The sequence below is a fragment of the Moschus berezovskii genome, chromosome 5 (genome assembly GCF_049115385.1).
Source record: "Moschus berezovskii isolate FMDL1 chromosome 5, NW_MosBer_1.0, whole genome shotgun sequence".
Taxonomy (NCBI): domain Eukaryota; kingdom Metazoa; phylum Chordata; class Mammalia; order Artiodactyla; family Moschidae; genus Moschus; species Moschus berezovskii.
The window spans coordinates 110,555,835-110,570,369 of record NC_142464.1 but is presented as its reverse complement, the minus strand read 5'-3'; the positions used below and the strand labels follow the sequence as shown (position 1 = coordinate 110,570,369).

At 36.8% G+C, this 14,535-nt stretch overlaps 1 protein-coding gene across 2 annotated transcripts in view; it reads left to right on the top strand.

Annotated features, from left to right (window-relative positions):
- Window positions 1–12,879: 12,879 nt before the first annotated feature.
- The window catches only part of MAPK10 (mitogen-activated protein kinase 10), a 195,086-nt gene continuing 193,430 nt past the window's right edge, over window positions 12,880–14,535 (top strand). Inside the window, exon 1 of one of the 2 annotated variants that reach the window (XM_088836102.1) lies at window positions 12,880–12,972. In XM_088836102.1, coding sequence (XP_088692228.1) covers window positions 12,907–12,972 — 66 coding nt within the window. In that variant the 5' untranslated portion in view covers window positions 12,880–12,906. The remainder of the gene's footprint in view (window positions 12,973–14,535) is intronic. The other variant, XM_088836100.1, reaches the window with a different exon arrangement.

The following is a 14,535-nucleotide window of genomic DNA, read 5'->3' as shown; positions in this document are numbered from 1 at the left end:
CTCTCTTGTTTGTACGTTTTATTGTTCTCATTATGTTAGTTCTGTAGTGTGTTTTAATTGGTTTATTTCTAAAACATCATTTTTCCTACCCACTTTATTTTATGCCCATCAGTCTTCCTTCAGTCCAATCATTATTTTCTGGGGATTCTGACTACTATCTCTAATTGTTTTTAAGATTTTATCGCTGTGTTGGGTGTTCTACAGTTGGTCATGATATTTCTAGGCATGGATTTATCCTTATCTCTCCTGTTAAGCACTTCATTATGTTTTTCAGCTTTTAAGAATTAAATTCACGTTATTAGTTCATTATTACTTCAGATATTGCCCCTTTGCATTTTCTATTTATTTTCTTTGTTCTTTCTGGAACTCCCATTACATTTATTTTTGACCTTGTATTGCATATGTCTCAATCTTTCATATTTTTCATCTCTTTATTATTCTGTCACAAATTTCTGTAAATGTCCTACCAGTTCATTAGCTCAACTGTTTCAATTTAACCTGTTTAATCTATAAGGCTTTTAATTTAAAAGCTACGTTTTTCACAATTTCTATTTAGTTCATTTTCAAATCTATTTTTCCTTTTATCACATCAGTAGCTTATTTCTTATGACATTTATTTTGACTCTTTAATCATTTTGCTCATTCCTAGGTATGGTTTTTCATCATGTCTGATATTCTTGTGGTGGTAATATTTCTTTTATAGTATCTGACGATTCTCACTTGGATGTTTGCTTTCCTCATGATATTTATAGAAAATACATGATTCCTCTTTTAGTGTTTTGGTTTTTTTCTATCATGTTTGGTACCTGGTAACTTCCAGTGGTGTGTTAGTAACTGTTTAATTTTCAGCTCTCTGAGAAAAAGTGCTCAGGTTGGTAGCATATCCCCAGTGTAGCCAATTTTAAACAACTGAAGTAGTGTCATTGAGCATGGAGGTGGGAAGAGATGTACATACTCAGATTTTGAAGCTTATTAACTTCAACATCACTGGCAGTTTTCATTTTTTACTATAAATCCAGCTGTCTATTAATTTTTTGTTGTAGTTTACCCAGCACATGTGGAGTTTTATGATACGAGTTTCCATTAGCTAACTTTACCAGGTTTCCAGGACTGGAAGCAATGCTCTATGTCCAAAATTCAGAAAGCTTAAAAATGTTTGTACGTGTTATAATTCTTGAGTTGGTGAATTTCACCATTCCTACATCTTTTATTTGATATGTTCTTTCTCTTAATACTCCACTCCATTTCTTCTTCATTTGCCTCTTTCCCCCATCTCTGGTTGCAAAACAGTCAGACACGACTTAGCGACTAAACAACAACAAAATACAACAACCCATCTCTTACATTGTGGTCTCTATTGTTTTATTTCTGTTAAGTAAGCTTATCAGAGGACTTCTGTGGAAGGAATCATCTTGTTACATGAATAGTATTTTAAAGAGATACTTAGCTTTTAGAGGTAGACAATCACTGATTCCTTGAAAGGAGATGGCATATTTCCTGAAGTTATGTTCTCCTAGATGTTTGTGGGGAGAGTGCTCTCATCAGAGGCAATCATTTTTATAAATGGTGAGATGGTAAATATTTTAGACTTCGCAGGCCATATATTCCCTCCCCTAATTACTCAACTCTGCCACTATAGTGTGAAAGCAGCCTTAGATAATATGTAAATGAATCAATGGGCTGTGTTCCAATAAAACTTTGTTTACAAGCAGGTAGTGAGTTGAATTTGGTCCATGGACTAGAGCTTGCTAAGCCCTGCTCTAAATGATAGTCCATGGATGTAAAGACTTGATAATTTTTTAAAGTGAACATATAAACAGTTGTTAATAGAAAATTAAATTTAATTTCATTTTCTATATCAGCACTTGGAAAGATAATTACTAGTTTTAAGATATAATTACTTTTTTTTCTGCACATAGTTGGGAGAATTGTTTTGGGCATAGAAGAGGCAGTGTTTTTTATAATTAACAGTGACTTGGTATTTTAATATTGTATATATGCTTGCAGGCTGTTAGTCATTTATAATAAATGTGAGATGTATGAAATACAAAAATTATTTCCAGACAATGAGTTTGTTGTGTACAAACTCAACGTGGCAACTGCTGGACCTTAGGCTATTTTTGGAATCAGTAGTTCATTTGGTTTTCCCCTGTGAATATTGCATTTCAGTGATAAACCATGGGAGCCTGGAGCTGCCCAGAACAATTTGATTTTTCCTTCTGCGAAGATTCTCGAGCTTCCTGTGGTTTAGCTGGCACATCTCACATACAAAAGAATTTAAGTATTGATCTAAGCTATTAAAATACATCATAGTTACACTCTTTTATAGCAACTGCTGTGTACCAGTTTAGCCTAATGAATTCTCAAGTGTATCTCATTCATACAGTTTGGCCTACTGTTCTGCTCAGAGTAGCCATTAACTCCTATAGGCGTGTAATAAGGAGGAACTCAGTAGAGTACATGGAAAGAAATGAACATATGGGGGTTTTCCCAAAAGAACCACCAGTAATTGAAAGCACTGAACTCCCCAGTTATCATTCCCTCCCTTTTCAAGCTATTCATAGATACCAACAGGGTCTCAATAATTCCACTGCAGACTAATGTCAGGATAATGCCCTGGCCATTTATGCTGTTTCTGTGCAATGGTGCCAGATGTTCTCTACCATGCTATCAGGAAATATAATTACCAGACTAGCTTTCTGTAATTCACTAGAATTATCATACTGAGTGTCCTTTTTCCTTTAATGTCCCTTTGTAGAACAAGAAGCTTCTGCCTTGATTTAGTGACTTGGTCATCAGTTCAGTTCAGTTCAGTCGCTCAGTCGTGTCCGACTCTCCGCGACCCCATGAATACAGCACGCCAGGCCTCCCTGTCCATCACCAACTCCCGGAGTACACTCAAACTCATGTCCACAGAGTCGGTGATGCCATCCAGCCATCTCATTCTCCGTCGTCCCCTTCTCCTCCCGCCCCCAACCTTTCCCAGCATCAGAGTCTTTTCCAGTGAGTCAACTCGTCTCATGAGGTGGCCAAAGTATTGGAGTTTCAGCTTTAGCATCAGTCCCTCCAATGAACATCCAGGATTGATCTCCTTTAGAATGGACTGGTTGGATCTCCTTGCAGTATAAGGGACTCTCAAGAGTCTTCTCCAACACCACAGTTCAAAAGCATCGATTCTTCGGCGATCAGCTTTCTTCACAGTCCAACTCTCACATCCATACATGACCACGGGAAAAACCATTGCCTTGACTAGACGGACCTTGGTCGGCAAAGTAATGTCTCTGCTTTTTAATATACTATCAAGGTTGGTCATAACTTTCCTTCCAAGGAGCAAGCGTCTTTTAATTTCATGGCTGCAATCAGCATCTGCAGTGATTTTGGAGCCCAAAAAAACAAAGTCTGACACTGTTTCCACTGTTTTTCCATCTATTGGTCATAGGTGCTATTAATACATTTGGAATCTTTATAATGCAAACCAGGGAAGGTCGAGATGCTTGCTTTTCATAGAAAGATTATTCATTCATTAAAAATTAAAATACGTTGTTCATTTCAGGTGGGTGGGCTGGATGTTATTATTTCCCACATGTCCAGTTCAGCAGGACAGAACAAAAACATTCCTGCTTGGTAACATTTCTGAGGTTGTCTTTGCTAGGATCTTTCATACTTTCACTACTGCAGACTCCTCATTACTAATTTGTTTGCATCAAATTTATTGAAAATTCACAAGTCTCAGTATGAGAAGATAGTGAAAATACTTAGATTTGTGGTAGAGAAGGAAAGAAGTTTTTTTCATTTGATTCTTTTTTTATTCAATAAACATTTACCTGACATTAACTATACACTTCTCCTTTATTGACTATGCCAAAGCCTTTGACTGTGTGGATCACAATAAACTGTGGAAAATTCTGAAAGAGATGGGCATACCAGACTACCTGACCTGCCTGTTAAGAAACCTGTATGCAGGTCAGGAAGCAACAGTTGGAACTGGACATGGAACAACAGACTGGTTCCAAAGAGGAAAAGGAGTACGTCAAGGCTGTATATTGTCACCCTGCTTATTTAACTTATATGCAGAGTACATTGTGAGAAATGCTGGGCTGGAGGAAGCACAAGCTAGAATCAAGATTGCCGGGAAGAATATCAATAACCTCAGATATGCAGATGACACCACCCTTATGGCAGAAAGTGAAGAAGAACTAAAGAGCCTCTTGTTGAAAGTGAAAGAGGAGAGTGAAAAAGTTGGCTTAAAGCTCAACATTCAGAAAACTAACATCATGGCATCTGGTCCCATCACTTCATGGGAAATAGATGGAAAAACAGTGGAAACAGTGGCTGACTTTATTTTTTTGGACTCCAAAATCACTGCAGATGGTGACTGCAGCCATGAAATTGAAAGATACTTACTCCTTGGAAGGAAAGTTATGACCAATCTAGATAGCATATTAAAAAGCAGAGACATTACTTTGCCAACAAAGGTCCATATAGTCAAGGCTATGGTTTTTCCAGTGGTCATGTGTGGATGTGAGAGTTGGACTATAGAGAAAGCTGAGCGATGAAGAATTGATGCTTTTGAATTGTGGTGTTGGAGAAGACTCTTGAGAGTCCCTTGGACTGCAAGGAGATCCAACCAGTCCATCCTAAAGGATATCAGTCCTGGGTGTTCGTTGGAAGGACTGATGGTAAAGCTGAAACTCCAATACTTTGGCCACCTGATGCGAAGAGCTGACTCTTTTGAAAAGACCCTGATGCTGGGAGAGATTGAAGGCAGGAGGAGAAGCGGACGACAGAGGATGAGATGGTTGGATGGCCTCACCGACTCAATGGACATGGGTTCGGGTGAACTCCGGGAGTTGGTGATGGACAGTTGGAGGCCTGGTGTGCTGTGGTTCATGGGGTCACAAAGAGTTGGACACGACTGAGTGACTGAACTGAACTGAACTATACACTAAGAGTAGTGCTCTGTCCTGGTATTGTGAACATGAATAAAACATAATCATTTTCCTCAAAGGTCATAATATAGTATGGAGCATACATATGAACAGTTACAGTATTATAAGATACTCATAATAAAAGTGTGAACAAAGTCCTGTGAGAAGAAGGAAAAGACTGACAGTGGCTGGGAGAACGTTTCCCATTTCTCCATTTACTGCACTCTACGGAAAGATCCCCTGGAGGAGGAAATGGCAACTCGCTCCAGTATTCATGTCTGGAAACTCCCATGGACAGAGGAGCCTGTCAGGTTACAGTCCATAACGTCACAACGAGTGGACATGACTGAGCACGCATGCTCACGCAAGGTAGTGAAACAGCAATGGAACAAGTCTCTTTTTTGATGTAGAACATATTTAAAGTCTTTACTGAATTTGTTACAATATTACTTCTGTTATATGTTTTGGATTTTTGGCCCCAAGGCATGTGGGATCTTATCTCCCTGACTAAGGATCAAACCCACACACCCTGCATTGGAAAGTGAAGTCTTAACCACTGGACCACCAGGAAAGTCTTGGAAAATCATATTTTAAATGCTGAAAATGAGCATTTGGAAAATGAAAATGAAATAAAAATGCCATTTATAATAACATGAAAATATAAGAATATAAGTGCTTAAGAATAAACTTAGAGGTATGAAAGGACTATACACATAAAATATATGATTAAATATAAAATATTTTTCTTTGTAAATTCTTAATTTCTTTAAAATAGAATGACTTAAGCAAAGGAAAAATAATAGCAATGTGCTATAGGGTTTATAAAATATGTATAAATAAAATATATGATAACAATACCTAAAGGATTAGAGGTGAAAATTGAGGCATACTATTTCAAGTTTTTAAAACTACATATGTGGAGCAGAATAATATTATTTGAATCTAATTTACTAAAAATTATAAATGAAGATTGCAAACTCTAGAACAAACAACACTGATTAAAAAAAGAAAAAAGTATAATAACAAAATAAAATGGGAAACAAAACAATACTCAATTTTTACAGAAAGGCTCTTCCAGAAAATTGGGATAAAAGAATAAATACAAAACTAATGGCTTCCCAGGTGGCGCTAGTGGTGAAGACCCCACCTGCCAATGCGGGAGACTAAGAGATGTGGTTTTGATCCCCGGGAAGGTTCACCTGGAGGAGGGCATTACTACCCAGTCCAGTATTCTTGCCTGGAGAATTTCATGGACAGAGGAGACTGACAGGCTACAGTCCATAGAGTCTCTGAGCTGAAACAACTTAGCACACACACATTCAAAATGAATTGTATGATGATGGACTTAACATTCATAATTACTTTAAATGAAAATGGATATGTGAATCTTTTAAAAGGCAGAGATTTTCAGCAAGTCATCACTTCTATTCAATGTTGTTTCAGAGGCAGGACAATTAGGTGAAAATAAAAAAAGGCAAACTGGAAAGGAAAAAGCAAAAATTGTCTTCACTGAAGACATTTTTGTGCATAAAGAAACTCCTAAACTATCAGCAAAATATTTACTAGATTTAGGTGGCTTAGACAGGAAAGAATTCACCTGCAGTGCAGGAGACCTGAGTTCAATTCCCGGATCAAGAAAATCCCCTGGAGGAGGGAATGGCAACCCACTCCAGTATTATTCCCTGGAGAATTCCATGGAATGAAGAGCCTGGTGGGCTACAGTACATGGGGTACCAAAGAGTCAGACACGATTGATTATACATACACATAATAAGTGAATTTAGCAAGCCTCTAAGTATAAGGCCACTTACAAAAACTGACTTCATTTTTAGAAATGAGTGTTTAGGAAGTGAAAATGAAAATGTCATTTATAATTGCATCAAAAATTTAAATGTTTAAGAGTAAACTTATAAAACATACAAGGTATATTTATATACTGTAAACTACAAAACATTACCAAGATAGACAGTACTCAAGTAAATGGACAAATATACTATGATTGTGGTGGATAGAACACTCAACATTAAGATATCTGTTCTTCCCAATGTAGTCTATAGTTCTAATGAAATACCAAACAAAATTTTAGAAGTTTTTCTTTTTTAATTTATTCATATTTTGAAACACTAGGCGGATTTTAAAATTAGCGTGGAAATGCAGAGATGTCCACTAGTCTCCCAAATAAAAACAAAGAAAAATTTGAAGTATTTACCTAATTTTAAGACTGTTATAAATCTACAGTAATCAAGACAGGATGGTGTTGGGTTAAAGATAGACAACAATAAATGGAATAGAATGGAGTGCTGAAATAGACTTGCACTGGTAGAGTCAATTGAACCAAGGCAGCAAGGCAACTCAATATGGAAAGTCTTCACCAAGAATGTTTGAGCCACTGGGTATCATTAAGGAAATAAAAGTGAATCTCTACATATACATCATAGCATGAATTGAAGTTTATTGGAGAGGTTCACAAACCTAAAAATAAAAATAACAATGTCAAGCTTCATGAAGAAAATATGCAGGAAAATCCTAATGAACTTGGGGTGGGCAAAGATCTCTGACAAAACCAATAAAACATTAATAATTAAAGGAAAATAAATTGTAAGATAAATTTTGTAAAATTATTATTCACTGAAAAACAACATTAATAACCTGAATATGTAAGCTACAGACTGAAAGAAAAATTCATAAGACATGTAAGTAATAGTAAACTTCTATCTGAAATAGAGAATTTCTAAAATTTCTATAAAAAGACAACTCCCTTCCCCTAACTACTGTCCCACCAAATGGACAAAGTACTTGAAAAGGTACTTCACCAAATAAGATAAATAAATGGCCAATAAGCACATGAAAAAGTTGTTAACACTATTAGTCATCAGGGAAGTAAAAAATAAAACTATAATGATATGTTACTAAACACTCGCTAGAATGATTAAAATTTAGAAAACTGATAATACCAATTGTTGGCAAGGATGTGAAGCAACTGAATTTTTATGCATTGCTACAGTGGGGAGACAATATCTCTAACAGTTTTTAGTAAGTTAAATATATCCTTATCCAATGACCCAACAATTCCTTCTTTAGATATTTTCCCCAAAGAAATAAAAACATATTTGTACAAAAATACATGTACATAAATGTTCATGCAACATTATTAATATCCAAAAAATAGAAACACCTCTAATGTCTAAAAGCAGAATAGATAAATGAGCTGATACATTTTACTCAGCAACAAATAGAACTATTATTGATATTTATGCCAGCATAGATACATTTAAAGCATTTTGCTGAGCAAAAGAAGTCCAATCAAAGGAAAAAGAAACTACATACTGTAGGATTTCTTTTCATTTGTTTAACATGTTTAGGATATTGTGTCACCTTGATGCTTGTTTCTTTGAATAACCATTTCATTGCTTTGTACTCAATGAATGTTTATTTATTCATTGATCTTTCTATGATTATTTGTTTTTAACTAGTATTAGTTTTTATTATTTATTTTACCATTACAAAAGTATTCTAATGAACTGCCTTTTATATGTATCCTGGTAGCAAAACACAAGAGTGTCTCTGGAAATATGTATAGAAATAGAATTGCTGGGTGGTACGGTATGCAGTGGAGAAGGAAATGGCAACCCACTCCAGTTGGTTATTCCAACTGCCAGTTGTGTATAACTATCAGCAATGTATAAACATCCCCATCTGAGCAACTGCTTTGTAAAAACTGAACGCTATCATACTTTTCCATTTTTATCAATTTGATAGGTATAAAATAGTATCTCAGTGTGGCTTAAAATTACACATATATTTATGAAAGCTTTTATATTTCTTTTCCTATGAAATGTAATCCATGTTTTATTGTCCATTCTTCTTGTGGATTCTCTGCCTTTTTATTCTTATATTTTAGGAGCTCTTTATAGATTCTGGATAAATCTTCCTCTGTTTATGTGTCTGTCAAATATCTTTTCTGAATTTACAACCTACTTTTTTACCCTGTCACATTTTTTCATAAACAGAAATGATTCATTTTAAGTAGTCTGTTTTGTCAACAGTTTCCTTTATAATGTAGCAACTTACATATTTTTTTAAAATTTTATTTCAATTGGAGGATAATTACTTTACAGTAGTGTGATGGTTTCTGCCATACATCAACATGAATCAGCCACAGGTGTACATACATGCTCTCCCTCTTGAACTTCTCTCCCAACTCCCACCAGCAACTTGCATATTTATTTATGATGTATTTTTCAGACATTCAACTACATTTCCTTCCATATTATTTAAAGTTTGGACTTTCTTGAACAATTTTACCCATCTGGAATTGTGTTTTGTATACAATGTGAGGTAGAGATTGGCAAGAACTTTTAACAGTCTAAGATGTTACTCTACCTGCAAGCTAACAAGTGGCCTGCCAGAGGATGCTGGGGCAGAAGAAACGCAATTCCTGAGTCAGGTGAAAAGTTCTTTACTACTCACATTAGTAGCAAGAGCTGCAGTGTCAGAATTCATGCCGGTTTCTCAAACCCAGTTCCCATAGTGTGACTCAAGGAAGGTCAGATGACTACCGCACATACAGTGAGCTGTGTTACAGAAGAGGGTTACCCAAATCTTTTGTAGTGGGAGGTTAGCATGCCTGACCTTTAACCTAGAGGGGCACCTTGTCTATATTATACTGGACAATAAATAGTAATGGAACCTGCCTTATACTCCAGAGAGTGGCATCTTTCCTTTCCAAGGCTGTTTTTTTCTATAACTATCTTTGAAAACATAGTCTGGAAAAAGGCAGCCAGCGCCTCTGCCTGTAAGACTTGCCCAAATACGAGGAGCAACTGTCTCTTAACAAAGGGTGTACGTCCTTTCTCCCCTTGCCCCAATATTCATGACTAATTGTCTCTGCATGGTTTAATGCACAGTTTCATCTTTCCCCAGGTATCTTTAATATAATCAGGTTTAAATGTCTACATTAACATAACATTATCCATTTAATTAATTCCATGTATGCAAGCATCTCTTTCTGGGCTCTCTGATCTATTAATCAGGCTTCCCTGATAGCTCAGCTGGTAAAGAATCTGCCTGCAATGCAGGAGACCCCGGTTCAATTCCTGGGTTGGGAAGATCTGCTGGAGAAGGGTTAGGCTATCCATGCCATTATTCTTGGGCTTCCCTGGTTGGCTCAGCTGACAAAGAATCTGCCCACAATATAGGTGACCCCCGCTCCATTCCTGGTTTGGGAAGATCCCCTGGAGAAGGGAACAACTACCCACTCCAGTAATCTGGCTTCGAGAATTCCACGGACTGTATAGTCCATGGGATTGCAAAGAGTCGGACAAAACTGAAACTTTAACTTCCACTTTCTTTCCCTGGTGGCTCAGATGGTGAAGAATCTGCCTGCAATGCAGGAGGCCCCAGTTCGATCTCTGGGTCAGGTAAATCCCCCGGAGAAGAGAATGGTTACCCACTCTGGTATTCTTTCCTGGAGAATCCCATGGACAGAGGAGCCTGGCAAGCTACAGTCCATGGGGCCACAAAGAGTTGGACATGAATGAGCAACTGTCTCAGCATCAATACCATGTAGCTTTACATACTACAGCTTTATAGTAAATCTTATTGTCTGGTAGAGCAATTCTCTCCCAACCCCCTAAAATATCCACCTTGTTCTTCAGAACTATCTCATATATTCTACTCCTTCCATTCTTCTTTGTATTTAAAAAATCTGCACACATTCCAATGTAAAAAAATACATATGTATATATATATTTGCAATTCTGAACTTCTGGAATTATTTTGCTTATTCCAGAGCTTTGTTTGAAACTTCTTGTAGTAAATGTTATGCAGGTGTTTCCAGTGACTACCCATCACAGATCAGTTCCAAGCTTTGGCTTCTTGCCTGCTGCCCTTTAAAAGCTAAGGTTCTGATCTTCAGACATCAGCAGATGGTCTGAGCACAAGTGACAGGTTCCGCTCATTTACTTCTCTGCATGGATCCCTTCACTTTGTTTTCAGTCTTTCAGAATTTCTCTTACCTTTTTTTTTTTTTTTGAGCAGCTCCGCTATGCATTTTCAAAGATATTTTGTCTCTTTCATCTAACCTTTTTAACAATTTTGCACTGAAAGTGGTTTTCAGGATATCTAGCCATTCATATTGCCTGAAACAGAAGTCTTTGTCAATAGTGGTTTTAAAATTGTTTAATCTCACAGAATTGTATCTTGTGCATAATAAATATTCAATAAAGTGTGTTTAATTGAACTGAACAAGATTTCAGTTGGATTTTTCTGATGCTGCCTCATCATTTCCAAATAACCATTACCTAATTTGGCACTTCCACCATTAGGTTATTATCCTCACCTTAAAACTTTAGGAGTTTTAAGAAACATACAGAAAATAATATACTTGAAATCTTTTTATCACCATGATTAAACACATGTTAATATAGTATCTTTTTTACTCTATGGTTATATGGTTAGATAACAAAGCAATTTATTTTATATATTTCAAAATTTTACACTAATAATGATATTGATACTTTTTTGAAAGATACTTTTTCCCCATTCAGCATCATGTTTGAAATATTTATCTATGTGGATACCCTGAGCTCTGATTCAATTACTGCAAGTCCTGTCTGTAATTTTATTATAAATTAAATTTTATTGGAGTGTGTGCTCAGTTGCTTCAGTCCCGTCTGACTCTTTGTGACCGTATGGACTATGCCCACCAGGTTCTCCTGTCCATGGGATTATCTAGGTAAAAAAACTGCAGTGGGTTGTCTTTTCCTTCTCCAGAGGATCTTCCAGACCCAGAAACTGAACCAGAGTCTCCTGCTTCTTCTGCATTGCAGGTGGATTCTCTACCACTGAACCACCGGGGAAGTCCTAAATTTTATTTAATATCCCTTAATTCTACAATAAATATTCTTATATATATCTTCTTGAGCATATATTTGATATTTTTAAGAATTAGATGCCTAGAACTGAAAGTGCCCTGTGATAAGATGTACTTAACTTTGACCCCATGGACTATAGCCTACCAGGCTCCTCTGTCCATGGGATTCTCCAGGCAAGAATACTGGAGTGGGTAGCCATTCATATCTCCAGGGGAATCTTCCTGACCCAAGGTTCTAACCTGGGTCTCCTGCATTGCAGGCAGATTCTTTATCATCTGAGCCACCAGAAAAGCCCAGAACTGAAAGTGCTTTGTGATAGGATGTAATTAACTTTAACATATTCAGTTCAGTTCAATCGCTCAGTCGTGACTGACTCTTTGCGACCCCATGAATCACAGCACGTCAGGCCTCCCTGTCCGTCACCAACTCCCGAAATTCACTCAAACTCATGTCCATTGAGTTGGTGATGCCATCCAGCCATCTCATTCTCTGTCATCCCCTTCTCCTCCCACCCCCAATCCTTCCCAGCATCAGAGTCTTTTCCAGTGAGTTAACTCTTCGCATGAGGTGGCCAAAGTATTGGAGTTTCAGCTTTAGCATCAGTCCTTTCAATGAACACCCAGGACTGATCTCCTCTAGAATGGACTGGTTGGATGTCCTTGCAGTCCAAGGGACTCTCAAGAGTCTTCTCCAGCACCACAGTTCAAAAGCATCAATTCTTCGGCGATCAGCTTTCTTCACAGTCCAACTCTCACATCCATACATGACCACAGGAAGAACCATAGCCTTGACTAGACGGACCTTTGTTGGCAAAGTAATGTCTCTGCTTTTTAATATACTAGGTATATTCAATTTCTTATATCTAGTCTTTATGATTGTGATGACATTCATCAATATAGATAAGACCTTTTTTACCTTATTTCATTTAATATTTGCAATTTGTGAAAAGTACCTAGCACTGGTCTGAAAATGATTATGCCAAATATATGTTGTGGATGACACCTTGTGTATAATTCAAATTATACTAAAGTTTACAACTATTAAATAATGAATGATTAGGTGAGTTAGCAATTCATGCCCCCCCTTTTTTTCTGTAGGTATTTATGAGCCTCCATTTATTGTACTACTGCAGTGAACCAACCTTGGATGTGAAAATTGCCTTTTGTCAGGTGTGTGTTCCTTACAGGTAAAACAAGGTACAGTATATTCCCTTGTATTTCCATTTTGCCATTTCATCTTGCACGTTTCACACTGAAGGTAGTGTTTATGTAGAGTTAAAAGTAGCCTAGGTAGTAGAATTGGATGCCTAGATTTTTCCCCCCAGTTCATTTATCTTAGAATAGGAATGAAGAGAATTCATTTTAATGATTGTAAATATTGTACTTAATCACTGTATAAAGTGATTTTTTACTATATTTAACATCATTAATATGTCTTTTTCAAATCCTTAAAATGTGGTTTAAATAATCGAAATAGCTGAAATAGATGATATTATTTTTCATCCAAGGACTGGTGAGCCCCAAGTAGAGTGTCTCCAGTACTCAAATATAACAGTATGTAGGTCATGCTTAGTTTGGGCTTCCCTGGTGGCGCTAGTGGTAAAGGATCCACCTGCCAATGCAGACGACGCAAGAGACAGGGTTTTGGTTCCTGAGTTGGGAAGATCCCCTGGAGAAGGGACTGCAACCCACTCCAGTATTCTTGCCTGGAAAATTCCATGGAAAGAGGAGCCTCGTGGGCTACAATCCATGAGGCCGCAAAGAGTCAGACACAACTGAACATACACACACAGTCCTTAGTTTGTTTTTCAATGCCCTGTTCTAGCCAGTAGTTGGGAAAAAATAAGACTAGCAGCAATAATGACAAATAAAGGTATCTCTCACCTACTATTGAGAAGGTAGTGTACACAGACAATAGAAGGGTCTGCACTCTTGTATTCATACAGATGATATTCTTAAGACAAAGTTTTCCTGAGGCCCTGGTACCTACTCTAAGTATGTTTAGGTCATTCTGACTTAAGTCTGTGGTCCTTGTATCATTAATAGAGCTCAGTTTTACCCTAGGAGTTGTTATGTGGCTGGTAAATTTTATAGTAGCTCTAATCGTACTCCAAGCAGAAAGCACTTCCATTTTTTCTGTAACGATTTTTGCTGTATTTTCTCATCGAGATGGGTTGTATACACAGAATGACATATGTCTCTTGAAATGAGGTTTAAAAAATAACTCAAAATAATATTATTTTAATACAATATTTTCTAATTCCAGAAGTAACGTGCTTATTATAGAAAATATAGAAAAGTACAAAGGAAACAAAAATTGGTAAATCTACTCTTTATGCTGAGCGTAGTTAGAATTTCTATGAAAAAATAAAATGTATTATGTTCTATGAATAGGATTTACTGATCTATTTTATCTCCCTGGCCTCTAAATTGTTGTAGTGCCAAAAATTTCCAGGCTTTCAGATAATTTCTCTAGTAAGAACTCTAGATCTGGAGTGAAGTAGGTCAGAAAGAGAAAAACCAATACAGTGTATTAAAAAATATATATATATATAATTTAGAGAGACAGTAATGACGATCCTATATGCAAGGCAGCAAAAGAGACACAGATGTAAAGAACAGACTTTTGGAATATGTGGGAGAAGATGAGGGTGGGATGATTTGAGAGAACAGCATTGAAATGTATATTCCCGTATGTAAAATAGATGACCAGTGCAAGTTCCATGCATGAAG